Source organism: Carcharodon carcharias, chromosome 12, assembly GCF_017639515.1.
Source record: "Carcharodon carcharias isolate sCarCar2 chromosome 12, sCarCar2.pri, whole genome shotgun sequence".
Classification (NCBI taxonomy): Eukaryota; Metazoa; Chordata; class Chondrichthyes; order Lamniformes; family Lamnidae; genus Carcharodon; species Carcharodon carcharias.
Window position 1 is genome coordinate 32,195,099 of NC_054478.1, and position 18,737 is coordinate 32,213,835.

General features: G+C 43.1%; 1 protein-coding gene across 9 annotated transcripts in view; it reads right to left on the reverse strand.

Annotated features, from left to right (window-relative positions):
• The window catches only part of clasp1a (cytoplasmic linker associated protein 1a), a 307,929-nt gene that overhangs the window by 138,637 nt on the left and 150,555 nt on the right, over nucleotides 1-18,737 (reverse strand). For all 9 annotated transcript variants that reach the window (XM_041201534.1, XM_041201541.1, XM_041201539.1 and 6 more), the window contains exons 10-12: nucleotides 8,912-8,982; nucleotides 3,326-3,418; nucleotides 2,326-2,471 (exon numbers count right to left, since the gene is read on the reverse strand). In XM_041201534.1, coding sequence (XP_041057468.1) covers nucleotides 2,326-2,471; nucleotides 3,326-3,418; nucleotides 8,912-8,982 — 310 coding nt within the window. The remainder of the gene's footprint in view (nucleotides 1-2,325; nucleotides 2,472-3,325; nucleotides 3,419-8,911; nucleotides 8,983-18,737) is intronic.

Consider the following 18,737-nt stretch of genomic DNA (forward strand, 5'->3'; position numbering starts at 1 on the left):
GCAGGCCATATTCCCTGGCAACAGGAACATCATCTTAATACATCTGTATCTAATTATAATCCCTGCCTGCCAGAATCATCCCCCTATGCTGGATCACCTGGGCACTCACGCTGGCATACATAACTGTACATAAGCGACATGCACCTGGCGAGCTGCACTTCACTTAGGACTTGAGGTTTGTTTGCCTTCCTTCCTTCAGGCAACACTTGCGGTCATCAGCAGCAGGGTTCGCAGGCAGCACCACGTCACTTTTAGAGGGGCTCATGAGCTGGTCTCCACCTACCAGACCAGCCATAAGGCAGGGGTGGCTTTTCAATAGCTGCAGGGCTAAGATTTGTTTGTGAAAGGAGAAGAGGAGGCCACACGCAAGGGAAGAGACTGCAGGACAAGGGAGATACTGGGGGAGGGGGATATTCTAGGATGTGTGTGGGGGCACATGTTGATCTGTAGAATTGCCCTTGTCATGAAGCTATTAATGTGATGTCTCTTGAGCTGGCAATGAGTGAGATGCCAGTGCATGTGTGATGGCCTTGACTGCGAGAGTTTAGAGTGATGAGATAGGTTGCCATACCCTGGCGGCACAGATGAGGTCATTCATCCTCTTTTTGCACTGGATGGCCAACCTCTTTTGTGCAGCGTTGGTACTGACCACCAATGTCACTGCCTCCAAAGCCGGGGAGTGGTGAGATTGCTGCACCTCCTGAAGGACATCACGATGGCCTCCAAAAGGGGTTCCAGCGATGGGTCACCGAACTCTTCCTGGCTTTCAGGGCCATGTCTTCACTGGAGTAGTCCTGGGCTGCAAGCTTCAAGAACTGTCTGCGTGGCTGCAGTTTAGATATGGCACCTGGAGTGAGGAAACGGTGTGGTAATAGCATGGCGGGTAATTCAGAGGCTGCCCACCAGCGAGTCAGCGTGTCTCCTGTGACTGCATAATTAATGAGGCGGAATTGGGCTGATATGGTGTGAGAAGCCACCATTGTGGCCAGCAGGTAAAATGTCCTGCCCATTACTGCACCCAGAGAAAATAGGTATTGGGAGAATTAACATATTCTTCCTAAAATAATGCTATGTGATCTTTTACATTCATTTGCAGATATAGGCGTGACCTTGGCTTACTCAGTTGTTGCATTATAATGTCAGTCAAGATGATGTAGTCAGGTCTCAGTAGGACCTGAACTCATGACCTTCTGACTCAAAGCTGAGAGTACTATCAGTGCGACCGAGGCTGATGCATTATACTAGTCAGAAGATATTCCTAGCTGTTCTAGTGAAAAAGCAGCTTACAAGAACTTTCCATCTGAAAAGGAATTACCCAAGCAATTTTATTTGATGGATCAATTTTCATTCAGACATCATATATCTGACAGTATTCCTAATTCCAAGGCAATTCCAGAACTTCAAAGTTGCACTTCTTCGTGAGCCTCAGTGTCCGGGAGTAGAGAATGTCAAATGCACAAGATACAACAGTAACATTTTGGTTTATGTGAAGCAAAGTACAAGTAATTTCCTTCTGGGGACATCAAGAGGAAGGGAAACTGGGTTGTCAGCAGTTTTGTCAAAATTGTGTCAAAGGAGCAGATGATGGTTCTCTTGCTTGAGGTGACCACAGCGAGGGCACGGGATAGATGGGAGACAGAAGCAGCATAGCAATTTGAATGGGTCATGTTTGTCCTCAGTGACAGAGTTAATGACAGAGTAGCAGCAGAAGGTGAGCTCAAGTCTTTCCCTCTAGTAACATATCAAACAGAGGATAAAAGGGACAGCAATTGGGAATTTGAAATTGCCATTGCAGATAAGCAGGGATTAGAGTGAATGAGTGAGTTCTTTCCAGCAACACAGGCAAACAAAAATTGGGTTGGAAAGCGATAGGGAGATGAGTGTTCAGGGATATAAAGCAATGCTTCGAGATGGCCTCATCAGTGATTGACATCACAGGAATTTAGAGGCCTCAATAGATGGCTAAGTCAAGTGGTGCCCAAAGTGTTAGGAGAGCTCTTAGATGGACAATGAATTCAGAGGCTAGAGAGTTAAAGAAGCCAAGATGGAAAGTAAAATGGATAAATTATGGGGTTTCACTTAACACAGAGGCTGAGGGCACATGTTGGGTGGGGTGGAGCAGCAGTGTGCAGGGAAAACTCAAATGAGATGATAAATGGACTATGGTTTGCAAATCTAATAGTTTCTACCTTGTTTGCACAAACCAGATCCCTAAAATAATTTTAAAAGTTCATTAACAACAATTAAAATTCAGATTACATGATTAACAATCAAATCTGTAATACTTATTGCAATTGGCAAGGTTTGATCATGTTCATTACTTACCCCAATGTTATACAAGCTTCACGGACAACTTGAGAGCGCAGATCTTTTGCTGATAATTTGAATGCTCCGTCTAAAAGTCGTAGATGTTGAAAGAAACTTTCATGTTCTGCTGCTCCGCCCAGCATTAAAGACCTAACCTTTTTGAGCTGTCAACAAGAAAAGTTGTCTTACATATAAGTTACCAGTCTATTATAAAGAGGAAATTAACAGTAGAAAATTTGGAATGGTAGGGGCTCACTTAAACCATGGTTTCTGAGCTTTCCCCAAGTGTGCAATAAGCAGGTTATCCTGGGCTCGCTTGTTCACATGAATCTGCTTAATAAAAGTTTTGCAAAACTAAATGCAGCTAAATTTTAGACCATTTATCCATCCCTAAACCTCCATTATTTAACAACACTCATCTGTTCTCCAAAGAAGCTGGCACAGTCTCTCCTCAGCAGTGAATTATAAACTGCTTTTAACCTCCTAGTTGTTCAATTTGATTGGCTGCTTATCTGTTAAAATCACTGCTGTTACATACCAAGAGATTCCCTTGACTTGACGCCAGATTTGAACTGCTGTCAGGAAAAGGGACTACCATGCAACAGAGAATGTTAGATCTTTATGGTCAACTTTCTTCAAAGTCAGCAGCAAATGCCATTACTTCACCACTGACCGCCAAATCCAACATAAAGTTTTCCTAAGAGGCTACAGGAAGGAAAAAGACAAAACAGAAGAGGAGATAAAAATTCCTCATTTTCAGTTGTACTGTAAAGTAAATACTGAATTCTTCCCCAGTGACTGATAGTTTTATATTAATGCACACCATTATCTAGACTTATACAGGAGTTCATTTTAAGTTGCATTTTTATTATATAAAAAAAATATTATTCAATGCCAATTCCACAGTTAAGATAAAGTCTTGAAAATTCAAAGCAAACAAATTCTTAAAAAGGCTTGTGCAAACTTTGAATACGCACACCATAAGTGAACATCAGATCTGAAGGCTCAAAACACTTACAGCATTTACTCGCTGCTCCCAGTCATGCTTATCATCTGATAAAACTTCTCTAATTTTGTTGATGGATTCTTCGAGGTCTCTGTTGGAATAAATCTAAAAACAAGTTGAAGTTAATGTGTTTCCTCAAATTTTAGGCTTTAGGCAGAAAAAAATAATTTTTGCTTGTTTCATTACATTCAATCACTGTAAATAAACAAAACTGAGCATTTGATTGAAATAATTTTTAAAAGTCATAACTATAATTTATTGCATTTGTGATTATGAAACAAATATAGGCCATGAATGCTATTTCAACAGGTGGAAAATAAAATGTCACATCTGTTGAGTAGCAGATTTTTAAAAAACTATTTCAATGTTCTGGTAAGTATACTTAATTATATAAAATTTATATACAAAAAAAATTCATATCAAGGTGACCAGAGTTGAAGCCTGCATGCATTTTACATAACTATTCTGTTAAGGGCAATTTCAAGTTTCCCTCATAAACTAAGTATTGCACAATTAGTGCCTGATAAAACAAATAATTCAAAAACAGCAAATAACCTCCAGTGTTGATCAATTAGTGAAACTGTTTTTGTTTTATTTGTTCATGGGATAAGAGTGGCACTGTCAAGGTCAGCACTTATTGCATATCTCCAATTGCCCCCAAGGAGGCAGTGGGGAGCCACCTTCTTAAACTGTTGCAGTCCATCTGGTGTAGATATACCAAGTGCTGTTAGGAAGGGAATTCCAGGTTTCTAACAATGCCAGTGAAAGAACAGTGATATAGTTCCAAGTAAGGATGGTGTGTAACTTGGAGGGGAACTTCCAGGTGATGGTGCTCCCATGTATCTCCTGCCCTTGTCCTCTAGGTGGAAGATGTTGTGGGTTTGGAGGTTGAAGTCATTGGAACTCTAGCAAGTTGCAGCAGTGATTCTTGTAGATGCTGTACACTGCTGCCACTGAGAGCCAGTGGTGGAAGGCCTGGAATGTTTAAGATGGCGGGTGCAGCGCTGATCAAGTGGCCTGCTTTTTCCAAGCTTCTGCAGTACTGCTGGAGCAGCAGTCATCCAAGCAAATGGGGAGAACTCTGTCACATTCCTGACTTGTGCCTTGTACAAGATGGTGGACAGGCTTTTGGGAGTCAGGAGGTGAGTTATTCGCCACAGGATCCCTACTCTCTGGCCTGCCCTTGAAGCCAGGGTATTTATATAGCAGGTACAGTTAAGTTTCAGGTTGATGGTAAATTCCAAGAGATAGATAATGGGGAATTCAGCGAAGGTATTATCATTGAGTGTCAATAGGAGATGGTTAGATCCTCTCTTGCTGATCACTGCTCAGCAATTGAGATGCAAATGTTACTTGCACTTATCAACCCAAGCATGAACGTTGTCCAGGTCTTACTGCATGAAGGCACAAACTGTTTCACTAACTGAGGAGTTGCAAATCCATCAGCAGCCATCAGCTAACATCCCCATTTCTGACCTTAAATTGGAGGAAAGATCATTGATGGAACAGCTGAAGATGGTTGAGTCAAGCACACAATCTTGAACTATACCGTGGTGACCTGGGGCTGAATTGAGTGGCATCCAACAACTACAACAATCTTCCATTGTGCTCCATGACTCCAACCAGCAGAGTTTTTCTCCCTGATTTCCACTGACTTCAATTTTACTAGTGTTATGATCCCAGCTGATGTTACTACTGGACAAGCCTGATCCCTGGGTGGAACCTGGCTTGACAGATCCTAACGTTTATTTTTTGTTTAGAAACATGGAGGGTAGCTACTGAACAGTCAGAGTCTGATGTGCTTTTAACAAAAGAATAAAACATTTATTAAACAAGAAAAGATGAATTATATTACACTAATCCTTCACCCACAACCATATCTTTACAGATATATACAGATTCATAAGAATAACACAAGTTACAAAATCGCTCTTATACTCTAATATTCACAGTAAGTGCACAGTCCATGTAAACCAACAGGCGACTTGTGTTCAGGCACACCACACTCCAAGATCAAGTGACAGATGCCACCCAAGCAGATGCTATGGATCTCTCATCAACTTCCCCCCCAGATGCTCATTACACAGAATCAGTTGGTCTCATGGAAACTCTGTCTTTCACACGGATGTTTCCAATCTCCATTCTCAAAGAACTCACCTTGGAATCTTCTTCCAAGCAACCGCCTTCTCTTGGGCGTCTTCAACAAGGATCCACCTTCAGGCATCGATCTCTCCCTCCGATGTTCCTCTCCCCTGAATTGGCATGTGCATTCAAGCTTCGCTTTCCATGGTCTCTCTCCCAGAAATTCAGCCGTACTAACAGAACACCATTGCTTCACAAGCCCAGGGGAAAGAAGTCGCCAACCTATAGCAGTTTCCTTGAATCTTCTGGCTTCTTGCAAGCCCACTTTGCCTTAATTCTGCTCTCTGCAGCTTTCTCTCTTTAATTCGGAATCTTTATCCTCCACTCCTTACTTTAACTTCACTGAACGCGACCTGTTTCTGATTCCCGTTCTTGTTTCTTGACTTAACTGTCTTTGTGGGACTTTTTGTCCCACCCCCTGGTTCCTGGAACTTTCTTCTGTCTTTCTGGGAAATCTGCTCTTTGCAGACAGATTAGACAGTCCTGTCTCCTCTGTGCCTCTCTAGAAAATGGCATTTCCCTTCTGGGTCACCCAATTGCCTTTTTTACTCTTTCACTGTTCCTGCTGAGGTGGCGCAGGGCTCACTTTATATTTTAAAAAAGGGGGAGAAGAAAAAACTGCACATGTGCTTAGGGGCGTTAACTGTCTTTACGGCTATGATCCCGACCAGCTGTGCATATGCGGCCAGACTCCAGCTGGCACATGCGCAGGACCCCTGAAGATCAGAAAAATGATCGATCTGCTCACGTATGGCCATTCCAGGGCTGGCACATGCATAAACTGCATGAGGCCTACTTGGATCTGTAGTGCATAAGCGTAGTCCTCAGTCTGAGGGCCCAAGCTTAGATTTTAAACAGAGAGTTTTCCTCTTCTACACTCGGACTCCTAGACACCACAGTCAAATGCTGCCTTGATGTCAAGAGCAGCCACTCTCACTTCACCTCGAGAATCCAGATCTTTTGACCCCATTTGGGTCAAGGCTGTAATAAGGTCAGGAGCCTAGTGGCCCAGGTGCAGGTTGATAGCACTGTCAACATCACCATACATCACAAAAATAAAAATACCTGGAGAAACTCAGCAGGTCTGGCAGCATCTGCGGAGAGGAACATAGTTAACGTTTCGAGTCCTTATGACTCTTCAACAGAACTAAGTAAAAATAGAAAGGTGAAATATAAGCTGGTTTAAGGGGGGTGGGACAGGTAGAGCTGGATAGAGGGCCAGTGATAAGTGGAGATAGCCAAAAGATGTCATAGACAAAAGGACAAAGAGGTGTTGAAGGTGGTGATATTATCTAAGGAATGTGCTAATTAAGGGTAGAAAGCAGGACAAGCAAGGTACAAATAGCCCTAGTGGAGGTGGGACCAAGTGAAGGGAAGGGATCGAAATAGGCTAAAAGGTAGAGATAAAACAATGGACGGAAATACATTTAAAAATAATGGAAACAGGTGAGAAAAGAAAAATCTATATAAATTATTGAAAAAAAAGGGGGCAATCGGAAAGGGAGTGGGGACAGAGGAGACAGTTCATGATCTAACATTGTTGAACTCAATATTCAGTCCGGAAGGCTGTAAAGTGCCTAGTCAGAAGATGAGGTGCCATTCCTCCAGTTTGCGTTGAGCTTCACTGGACAATGCAGCAGGCTAAGGACGGACATGTGGGCATGAAAGCAGGGTGAAGTGTTGAAATGGCAAGTGACAGGGAGGTCTGGGTCATGCTTGCGGACAGATCTAAGGTGTTCCGCAAAGCGGTCACCCAGTCTGTGTTTGGTCTCTCCAATGTAGAGGAAATCACATTGGGAGCAACAAATGCAGTAGACTAAAATTGAGGGAAGTGCAAATGAAATACTGCTTCACTTGAAAGGAGTGTTTGAGCCCTTGGGCGGTGAGGAGAAGGGAAGTAAAGGGGCAGGTGTTGCACATTCTGCGGTTGCATGGGAAGGTGCCGTGGGAGGGGGTTGAGGTGGACGGGGTGATGGAGGACTGGACCAAGGTGTCCCGGAGGGAACCATACATCACTTGGTTGATGTAGAGTAGACTTAAGGGGTAGTAATTGGCCACATTGTGTCAGGGCATACCTGAACATTTTTCCACATTGTCAGGTAGATACCAGTGTTGTAGCTGTACTGGAACAATTTAGCTAGGGGGTATGGCATTTAATGTCACCTTTTTACTTAGAAAAGCTAAGTTGCTTCATAGAGTAGGTGAAATGGAATAAAGAAGTCTTGCTGCAATTGTATACAGACTTGGTGAGACTGCATCTGGAGTACTGTGTAGAGTTTTTGTCTCCTATCCAAGGAAGGATATTAAGGGAGTGCAACAAAGGTTCACCAGACTGATCCCTGGGATGGCAGGATCGTCCTATGAGGAAAGATTGAGAACACTGGGCATATATTCTCTAGAATTTAGAAGAATGAGAGTTGACCGCTTTGAAGCTACAATATTCTTACAGGGCTCGACAGGATAAAAGCAGGAAGGATGTGTCCCCTGGCCGGGGAGTCCAGCACCAGGGGACACAGTTTCAGAATAAGAGGCAGGCATTTAGGATTGAGATGAGGAGGAATTTCTTCACTCAGAGTATGGTGAATCTTCGGAATTCTTTACCCCAGAAGATGGTAGAAGTTTAATCACTAGATATATTCAAGACAGGGATCAATAGTTTTCTAGATATTGAAGATATCAAGGAATTTGGGGATAGTGCAGGAAAGTGGTGTTGAGGTAGAAGATTAGCCATGACCTAGGTGAATAGTGGAGCAGGCTTGAGGGGCCGAATGGTCTACTCCTGCTCCTATTTCCTATGAATACAAGAACCTATGAGGATGACATGGTCAAACTGACTTCTTAGAGGTAAAGGAGGACAAGGGATAACATGTCATGGTTTAGTGCATTTAAATTGTTTGAGATATGTGTAAATGGTACGTAACATTGGAGACCAAAAGTCATTCACTTCAGCTATGAAACGTTTCTAATTTTACACTAATCTGGATTAATCTCGACTAACTGTAGCTTTCAACATAAATCGAGAGAATTTCATTTTTATAGTAAAGGATGTGTTGCACTGTTGCTTGTAGTACCATAAATATAAAAGATGGCTTTTCATAATGGCTGCTGGAGGTCACATGGAAAATGAGTCCCAACAGACTCAATAAATAATGATCACAATTTTAGCTGCCATACCCTTCTTTTAAAAGCCTGCCAGAAGTTCTATCTAGGTTAGTGTGTTTGTCCTTGTTGGTATGGGTTCACATAGGGATATGTGCTAATCTCTTCCAATCTTAATCTACATTACAAAATATTCCAAGGCACACACTAAAGCAAACCAGATTCTTTTCAACAGCACAATTAACATACATATAAATCTTCCAAATAACAGATTTCTGGTTCTCAAATAGAACAGAGCTATGTAAGCAACTAAAGATAAAGAACAGAATCAGACAGCTATAGCGGATTCAAGGTTACCTGCACTGTTGGAACTTCCTCAAAAGCACGGATAAAATCATCCTCATCGACAGCACCTGCACCTTCTTTGACTGTTGAGGAATGAGAAATGAATTGAAAAATGAAAGTTGTAATTAACAAAAAAAAGTGTTTTCTAAAGTTAATAAATCAAACAAGTTTCATTATTTAGATACAGATGTGAAATGGAACACAATCTGTTTCAGGTACCAATTGCTGGACCCCAACTTCACAAACACATTCACCTTCCACTTTTTATACAAGTGGTCGCTTCAAATGAGAATGCTACTTTGGTCCAATTAGCAACCAACTTTGGTTATCTGGAGATGTTCAGACTCATTTCACAAAAAGGTCCTTGCAACCACAGGATGAAATCATACTTGGTCTGGATTCATACCTAGAGCCAAGGACAGCAGGGCCAGTGACATAGCCACTGAACCACCCATTCCCCACAATTCTGAAACTGGAATCTGTAATACAATGCTTTTTTTTTTTACAAACAGAAGGTACATTACATATATTAGCTGACACCAGAAAGCTCATACTTCCACTGATCTTGAAGCAATTTTACCACACGAAGAGCATTTATAAAACTTTAGAGGAATCACTGAACAATTTCTCCTAAAATGCAAGGTATGATTTTACAACATACCACTGTTGTATCAGGCTTTTACCTCTACAATTATTTATCCACAAAGGAATCAAATAATATTACAACAGGGTTTTAATGATTTTTAACACTTCATAAAAATGGAGGTAGTTCATTTTATAAGTTAAAGAAAGGAACTGAATTCGAATTTACATAATGCTAATAATGAAAAGGGCCACATATGTAACATTTTTATTTATAGCATTCAAAATTGTAGATAACTCCACAATTGCTTTATTTGTCTTTGATTAAATTAAAATTTCAAAATTTCATGGTGAGGGTGTTGTTTTATGTGTGTAGGCTCCTGTGATGAGGGCCTAAGGACTATTCCACAAGTCCATACAATAGAAATCTGGATTGCCACCTTGGTGAAGAGGCTTGTACACCAAGGTCTAGGTCATTAACACATTTCAGGAAGAGCAAAGGGCCCAACACTGACCCCAGGAGAACTTCAAAACAAAGCTTCCTCCACCCAAGAAACATCCATTTACCACTACTCTGTTTCCTGTCATTCATCTACACCATATGGGCTGCAGCAGTTCAAGGTGGCAGTTCACCACCACCTTCTCAAGGGCAATTAGGGATGTGCAATAAATGCTGGCCTGGCCTGTGACACCCATCCCATGAACAAATAAAAAAAACTCAGCAAGTTCATATCCACATTGCTACTGTCTCCTTTATTCATGAGCTATAACTTTGCTCATGAGTCTGTTGTGAAGCACTGCATCAAATACCTGTTGGAAATCCATGTACACCACATCAATAGCATTGTCCTTATCTACCCTCTGTTACCTCATCAAAAAACTCCAGCAAGTTAGTTAAACAGATTTTTCCCTTAAATTCCTGCTGGATTTCCTTAACTAACCTGCATTTACCCATGTGACAATTAATTGTTAGGGACAGGAGAGCGATTAATTTAAGCAGCCCTGATTTCGCCTCTCGCTACTCATTTGTAAACAGAAAGCGTTTTTTAAGTGTTGGTGTAATTTCCCCCAAGCCTTCAGTTTTGGAGTGAATCAATCCTCTAATAGCAACCCCACAGCAAACTTGAGATAAAGCTAAAATAAGAGGGTAGTTTATTTTACGCACAAAACATGGGAAAGGGGCTTTGCAACGTCTGCCCCTTTTTTGCATTCATACAATAAAAGAGGGATAAGGAAAAAAAAGGGTACAGGGCAAGACCAAAATAAAAATGAGTTATGGTTTCATGTGAGTCCAGAATCAAAAGTCCAGTGGCATCTTCCTTCAGAGGTTAGCAGGCTGAAACTGCTGCAGGGTGATTAGACTTTCCAGAAGCGAGGACTTCCACAATGGAAGAAGGCAGGTAGAGATGAATGAGTCTTATAGACACATATACAGGAGTTCCAATATTCCAGTAATACAGTGCAGATGAGGGTCATGTGACATACCACCCACTTCTTCACTTGGGTGTTGGACCAACAGTATATTTTCCCAGGTCTGGAATCGTGAGGTGTTTAATAGAGGAGTCAGGGTCCTTTTTGTCCTTGCAGGCATGCCGTCTCCATTGGCCAGCTCTGCCTTAGAAACGCAAAGTGGGTTGGTGCATTTCTTTGTAACTTGGTTTTCTGTAGTCACAGGAGCATTTGTGCCTCTTTAAAGATAACAAGGTCCCTGTTGGTTTCTGAAAGTTAGAAATTCCTCTGGTAGGAGTCATGGCTCATCAGGATAAAGTCTTAGTCCAATTAAAAACAGATAAAATAATAAATTTTATAGAGTAGCCAGGTTGACGTTGATATACATTTTCCTTCCTGTCTTCTGGCCGGGACATAATTTTGAGCTGAATCATTGTTTCTAGAAGTCTCCCCACCACCCAAGTTAAACCGACTGGCCTGCAGTTTTTATCTTTACACCCTTTTTTGAACAAGGATGCAATGTTTGCAGTTCTCCCGCCCTGAGTCTAAGGAAGACTGGAAAATTATGGTCAATGCCTCCGCAATTTAAACTCACTTCCTTCAAAACGCTTGGGGACATCTCATCTGGTCCTGGTGCTTCATCAACTTTTAAGTTGAGACAGCCTATCTAATACCTCATCATCAATTTTAAATCCTTCTAATGTATTAATTACCTCCTCTTTCAACATGACCTGGGTAGCATCTTCTTCCTCGGTAAAGACAGATGCAGGGTATTCATTTAATATCTCAACTATTCCCCCTGCCTCCATGCGTAAATCCCCTTTTTGGTCCCTAATCGGCCAGACTCCTCCTCCTACCACCCTTTTATTTATATGCCTATAGAAGACTTTGAAATTCCTTTTTATGATGGCTGCCAGTTTCTTTTCATACTCCCTCTTTTCTTCTCCTTTATGCCTTTTCACCTCCCCTCTGAACCTTCTATATTCAATCTGTTCTGAATTGTAATATCTATCTGGCATCTGTCATAAGCACAATTTTTTCATAATCTTAATCTCCATCTCATTCGTCATCCAGGGAGCTCTAGATTTGTTTGCCCTGCCTTTCCCCTTCGAGGGAATATATCTTGGCTGTGCCCAAACTCACTCTTCTTTGAAGGTAGCCCATTGTTGTATTTCCTGCCAACCTTTGCTTCCAAGTTACGCAACCCAGATCCAGTCCTAACCCATTAACCGGGGGAAAACCAACTTCAATTATTCATACTTTGGATTGTTCTTTGTCCTTTGCCATAGCCAACCTAAAGCTTATGATACAATGATCACTGCCCCTCTAAACATTCTTCTACTGATATTTAATCCACTTGGGCCACCTCATTCCCGAGAACCAGGTCCAGCAGTACCTCCCCTCTGAACAATTTCTCCTTCCTCCAAATAAAAGGTGTGGCTATGGGCGCAAGTTATGCCTGTCTCTTTATGGGGTATCTGGAACATTCCTTGTTCCAGTCCTACTCAGGCCCCCTCCCACAACTCTTTCTCTGGTACATCGATGATTACTTCGGTGCCGCTTCATGCTCTCGTCTGGACCTGGAAAATTTTTTATTAATTTTGCTTCCAATTTCCACCCCTCCATCATTTTCACATGGTCCATCTCTGACACTTCCCTTCCCTTCCCTGACCTCTCTGTCTCAATTTTTGGTGATAGACTGTCTACCAATATTCATTACAAGCCTACTGACTCCCACAGCTACCTTGACTACAGCTCCTCACATCCTGCTTCCTGTAAGGACTCCATCCCATTCTCTCAGTCCCTTCGCCTCCGTCGCATCTGTTCTGATGATGCCACTTTCCAAAACAGTTCTGATCTGTCTTCCTTCTTCCTTAACCGAGGTTTTCCGCCCACAGTGGTTGACAGGGCCCTCAACCGTGTCCGGCCCAGCTCCCGCGCATCCGTCCTCACACCTTCCTCTCCCTCCCAGAACCATGATAGGGACCCCCTTGTCCTCACTTATTACCCCACCAGCCTCCGTATTCAAAAGATCATCCTCCGCCATTTCCATCAACTCCAGCATGATGCCACCACCAAAAACATCTTCCTTTCACCCCCCCCCCCGCCGTCGGCATTCCGTTCCCTCCGGGACACCCTGGTACACTCCTCCATTACCCCCTACACCTGAACCCCCTCCCATGGCACCTTCCCAAGCAATCGCAGAAGGGGCAACACCTGCCCCTTTACTTCCCCCCTCCAAGGGCCCAAACATTCCTTTCAAGTGAAGCAGCACTTCAGTTGCATTTCCCTCAATTTAGCCTACTGCATTCGTTGCTCCCAATGTGGTCTCCTCGACATTGGAGCGACCAAACACAGACTGGGAGACCGCTTTGCGGAACATCTTCAGTTTGTCTGCAAGCGTGACCCAGATCTCCCTGTCGCTTGCCATTTCAACACGTCACCCTGCTCTCATGCCCACATGTCTGTCCTTGGCCTGCTGCAATGTTCCAGTGAAGTTCAACTCAAACTGGAGGAATAGCACCTCATCTTTCGAAAAGGCACTTTATAGCCTTCCGGACTGAATATTGAGTTCAACAATTTTAGATCATGAACTCCATCCCCACCCCCTTTCCGATCCCCCTTTCTTCTAATAATTTATATATATATTTTTAATATATTTTAATTTTCCCACCTATTTCTATTATTTTTAAATTTATCTCCATCCATTTTTTTTTTATCTCCACCTTTTAGCCGATCTTGATCCCATCCTCCTACCCCACCCCCACTAGGGCCATCTGTCACTTGCTCGGCCTGCTTTCTACCCTTAAGGTTGCCATTAGCACATCCTTTAGCTAATATCACCACCATCAACACTCCTTTGTCCTTTTGTCTAAGATATATTTGGCAATCTCTTCTTTGCTTCCACCTATCCAGCTCTACCTGTCCCACCCCCTTCAAACAGCTCATATTTTACCTCATTTCTATTTTTCTTTAGTTCTGATGAAGAGTCATACGGACTCAAAACGTTAACTGTCTTCCTCTCCGCAGATGCTGTCAGACCTGCTGAGTTTTTCCAGTTATTTTTGTTTTTGTTTCAGTACCTCCCCTCTCGTTGGACTGGAAACATACTACACAGAAAATCTTCCTCAACATACTCTAGGAGCTCTCGCCCCCTTTGCTCTTTACGCTATTACTATCCCAGTCTATATTTGGATCATTTACATCCCCCATTATAACTACTCTAAAATTCTTGCACCTCTAATTTCCTTGCAAATTTGTTCCCCTACATCCTTTCCACTATTTGGTGGGTTACAGACTCGACTGAGCAATGTAACTGAACCACTTTTGTTCACCTCCAGCCAAATAGATTATGTCCTTGACTTCTCTGGGTTACTCTCTCTCTCCAGCACTGCAATGCTCTGCTTAATAAATACTGCTTACCTTTTGTTTCCTATCTTTCCTGAACTCCTCATCTCCAGAATATTTAACACCCAGTCCTGCCCTTCTTTGAGCCAGATCTCGTCATATTTCCACATGGCAATCTGCACCTGTAACTCACCAACCCTATGAACTGCACTCTGATATTTCCTCCTGGTTCCCACACCCCTGCCAGTTCCTGTTCTATTAAGGTGGAATTCAACTGGCCTGTACAGATCTCATCTCTCCTAGAGCCGGTCCAATGTCCCAAGAATCTAAAGACCTCCTGCACCATCTTTCCAGCCTCCCATTTGTATACTCACTTGCATGTGACACTGGGAGAAATCCAAAGATTACTACTTTCAGGGTTCTGCTTGCTAATTTCCTACCTAGCTCCCCATACTCTGACTGCAGGGCCATATCCCTCTTTCTGCCTATGTTGTTCGTGCCAATGTGTACCACGACTGCTGGCTGTTCACCTTCCCTCCTCAGGATGCTCTACACAGCTGTTCAGTGACATCCTTGGCTCTCACACCAGAGAGGCATCATACCATCCTGGATTCACATCTGTGGCCACAGAAGCACCTGTCTATTCCTCGAACTATCGAATCATCTATCTCTATTGCTCTTCCACACCTCCAAACAGCTGAGCCACCAATGGCGCCATGGGCTTGGCTCTGTCCCTCAGTCCCTCCCCTATAGGTCATTTCCCGCACGACCAGAGCTCCTATTTAGTTACTGAGTTATGTTTAGAAGATGAAGTAGAAATTATATCGTGCATGTATAGCCAGTTTGTTTCAACTAAATAGGTTAGGGAGAACAAGAGTCATAATCTCAACTTATGTAAGCTCAGAATTAAATTTCATGTTAGAAGATGGCTTCTTTCCCCCAGAGAACCATAGACATATGGAACACAACTAATAGCTCACGCAGTGAATGTTAATTTATTGAATAACTTCAAGCAAGAACTGGACCCATCCCTTGCTGAAGCAGATGCCACTCTGAAAAAAGGTAGATATTGTATGACGATATCAAATCAAGGCCAGAGTGATCTCCTAGGCAAGCTTCAACTGTCAAAAGGGTTCCGTGGGAATTTTCTAGCTTCTCTCTCCTAGGATTTCCTGGGTTTGTATTTGCTTTCTCATCTCTTCCAGGAGGTTACATGGCTTTCCAGGGTTTGGTGTGTACATTTGTGCTACAAAAGGTATTTCATGCTGGATGAACCAGAGGGTTTTTTTTTGAGTCTTATCCAATTTCTCAGTCTTAAAACTACTCCACAACAATAAGAGCAAATAAAATTACAATTTAGATTGTAGTGTTGATTAAAATGTTAAAGTATCAGGCTTATTTTCCAACATCTCAATTACGCATTCTATTTATTATGAGGAAATTGTAGTAACGAACGTCTACAAACTAATTAATAAAGACACTTGAATCACGTTTTATTCCCCTCATTTTGTTTTGCCGGCACCTTATGCCCAATATGGTTCATTTGTCAACAATCACTGAACACGATATACTCAACTCTATCAGTGTTCCAAAGAATTGCGGTGTGCAAGACTGTCATCATCATCAAGAAAAATCAATCACCTGTCACTTATTTTTCTCGATGCTCACAAGTAATGTTCTCTCTTCCCATCACGAGTCCTCTGCCCCACAAAAACAAGTGAGGTGTTTTAGCTGTGTTCCTCTGTTCAGAAATTGCACTAGCTAAGAATATGTGTACATCTGATTCCAGCTTTTTCCTCTCAAATTGCAGGGTAAATTCTATCATATTATGGTCACTTCCTCCTAATAGTTCCTTCACCTTAAGTTCCCTTATCAAATCTGCCTCATTACACTTCACTATATCTAGAATTGCCTGTTCCCTAGTGAGCTCCACCACAAGCTGCTCCAAAAAGCCATCTCGTAGACATTCCACAAATTCCTTTTCTTGGGATCCACTACCTGATTTTCCCAGCCTACCTGCATATTGAAATCCCCCATGATCACTGTAACCTTGCCTTTCTTACACACCTTTCCCATTTCCTAGTGTATCTTGTGCCCCACATGCTGACTACTATTCAGAGGCCTGTACATAACTCCCATTATGGTTTTTTTAATCTTTGAGGTTCCTCAACTCTACTCACACAGATTCTACATCGTCTGAACCTACGTCATTTCTTGCTATCGATTTAATTTAATTTCTTACTAACAAAGCAATCCCACCCCCTCTGCCAACCTGCCTATCTTTTCGATAGGATGTATATCCTTGGATATTTAGCCCCCAGTTCTGATCCCCTTGCACCCATGTCTCCGTGATGCCCACCACATCATACCTGCCAATTTCAATCTGCACCACAAGCTCATTTACCTTATTTCATATACTGCGTGCGTTCAGATACAACACCTTCAGTCCTGTATTTCCCGTCCCCTTTCTCATTGTCGTCCCTTTATCTGATGTGCTTAAAGTTAGATTCCTAGCCCTTTCCAAACACTCTGTCCTATTTTGTGTTCTGGAGACTTTAATAGCCTCTCCTGGGCTCTCCTTTCTTTTCAGTTCTTCCACAAATTTTCCATGAAGTTTAATCCATCCCCCCACAAGCTAACCTGCTGCTTTGTTTCCCATTAGTCATATTTCTTGGAGTTTTGCCCTTCCCTCCCCACCCCCACAAACTTTCTAGTTCAAAGTCCTGTTGACCACCCTATTCACCCTTTACGCTAGAACATTGGTCCCAGATCAGTTCAGGTGGAGACCGTCCCAACGGTACAGATCCCTCCTGTTCCAATACTGATGCCAGTGCCCCACGAAATGGAACCCCTCTTTCCCGCACCACTCCTTTAGCCACGTGTTTATTTCCCTTATTCTCGTATCCCTATGCCAAGTTGCACGTGGCTCGGGTCGTAATCCAGAGATTATAACCCTGAGGACCTGTTCTTCAATTTAGTTCCTAGTTCCTGATAATCCCCAAACAGGTCCTCTTTCCTAGTCTTACCTATGTTACTTGTCCCGACGTGGACCACAACAACTGGTTCCCCCCCTTCCTCTCCAATATCCTTTCAAGCCGGTCAGAGATGTCCCTTACCCTGGCACCAGGCAGGCAACATACCATGCGGGACTCTAGATCCTGCTTATAAAGGATCAATTCCCCTAATTATAGAATCCCCTACAACTACCACTTGTCTTTCTGCTCCCCCCTCTTGAATGGGCTCCTGCGCCATGGTGCCATGGTCAGCTGTCTTATCCTCCCTACAGCCCTGTTCCTCATCCACACAGGGAGCAAGTACCTCGTAACTGTTGGACAAGGTCAAGAGCTGAGGCTCCTCTGTTCCTGAACACAGGATCCCTCTACCTGTCTCACTTGCAATCACACCCTGCTGACCCTGACCACTGACCGAACTTGAGGTACTTAATCTACCAGGTATGACCGCTTCCTGAAACAAAGCGTCCAGGTAACTCTCCCCCTCCCGGATGTGCCACAGCGTCCGGAGCTCGGACTCCAGCTCATCAATTCTGAGCCGGAGTTCCTCCAGCAACCATCACTTGCTGCAGATGTGGTCACTGCGGTTTGTAATGGGATCTGCCAGCTCCCACATCATACAGCTACAATACATCACCTGCCCAGCCATCTCAACTTAGATAATTAATTTATTAATTAGCTTTGCAGTGTTTTTTTTTCAAATTTGGTGCAGATTTTCTACCAACCAATCAGGTCATAGCTTTCCTGTAATGTCACTTTTTCAGTTTTGGCTTCAGTTACTCTGTGCCCCAAGGTCACCGCTCTGGTGCTCCTCCCTCCAAGTCTGCTCCCTGGAGACAAGGCCGTGAATCCCCAAGGTAAGCTAAATTTATACTCACTGCTCTGCTACTCCTCCCTCTAAGTCTGCTCCCAGGATTAACTCACCAATCAGCTGCTTCTTCTTTAAAATCCACTTTCAGAAGAGTGTCCCTCGCAGATCTGGTGCACTTCTGAAGGCACTGCCTCTTCCTCTCTTTTTTTTTTAAGGTTTGAGGAGGGAGGGAGGGATGGAAACACTACAGCAATATAATGTTTGGGGCTATTCCGTTCTTTGATAGTGGGTCCTCCTCAATTCCCTCCTGAGTCACGGTGTCTGCGGTGACTTCTCCCAGGAAGCTTTAGTCACTTCTCACCAGCGCCCCCTGTTGGATGCTCTTCCTCCTGTTGAGTGCAAGAGTCCTTCTCCTTGATTCCCTCCTGAGTCGCGGTGGCTGCAGTGACTTCTCCCAGAATGCTTCAGTCACTTCTCACCAGCACCCTCTGTTGTAACGCTGGCCATTCAAGCATCCTATTTTTAATTACTCCACCATGTCTTCAGTTACCTAGGCCTAGGCCCTAGGTTCTGGAATTCCCTTCCTACACTTGTCCACTTCATTTTCCTCCTTTATGGCACTCCTTAAAAACTACCT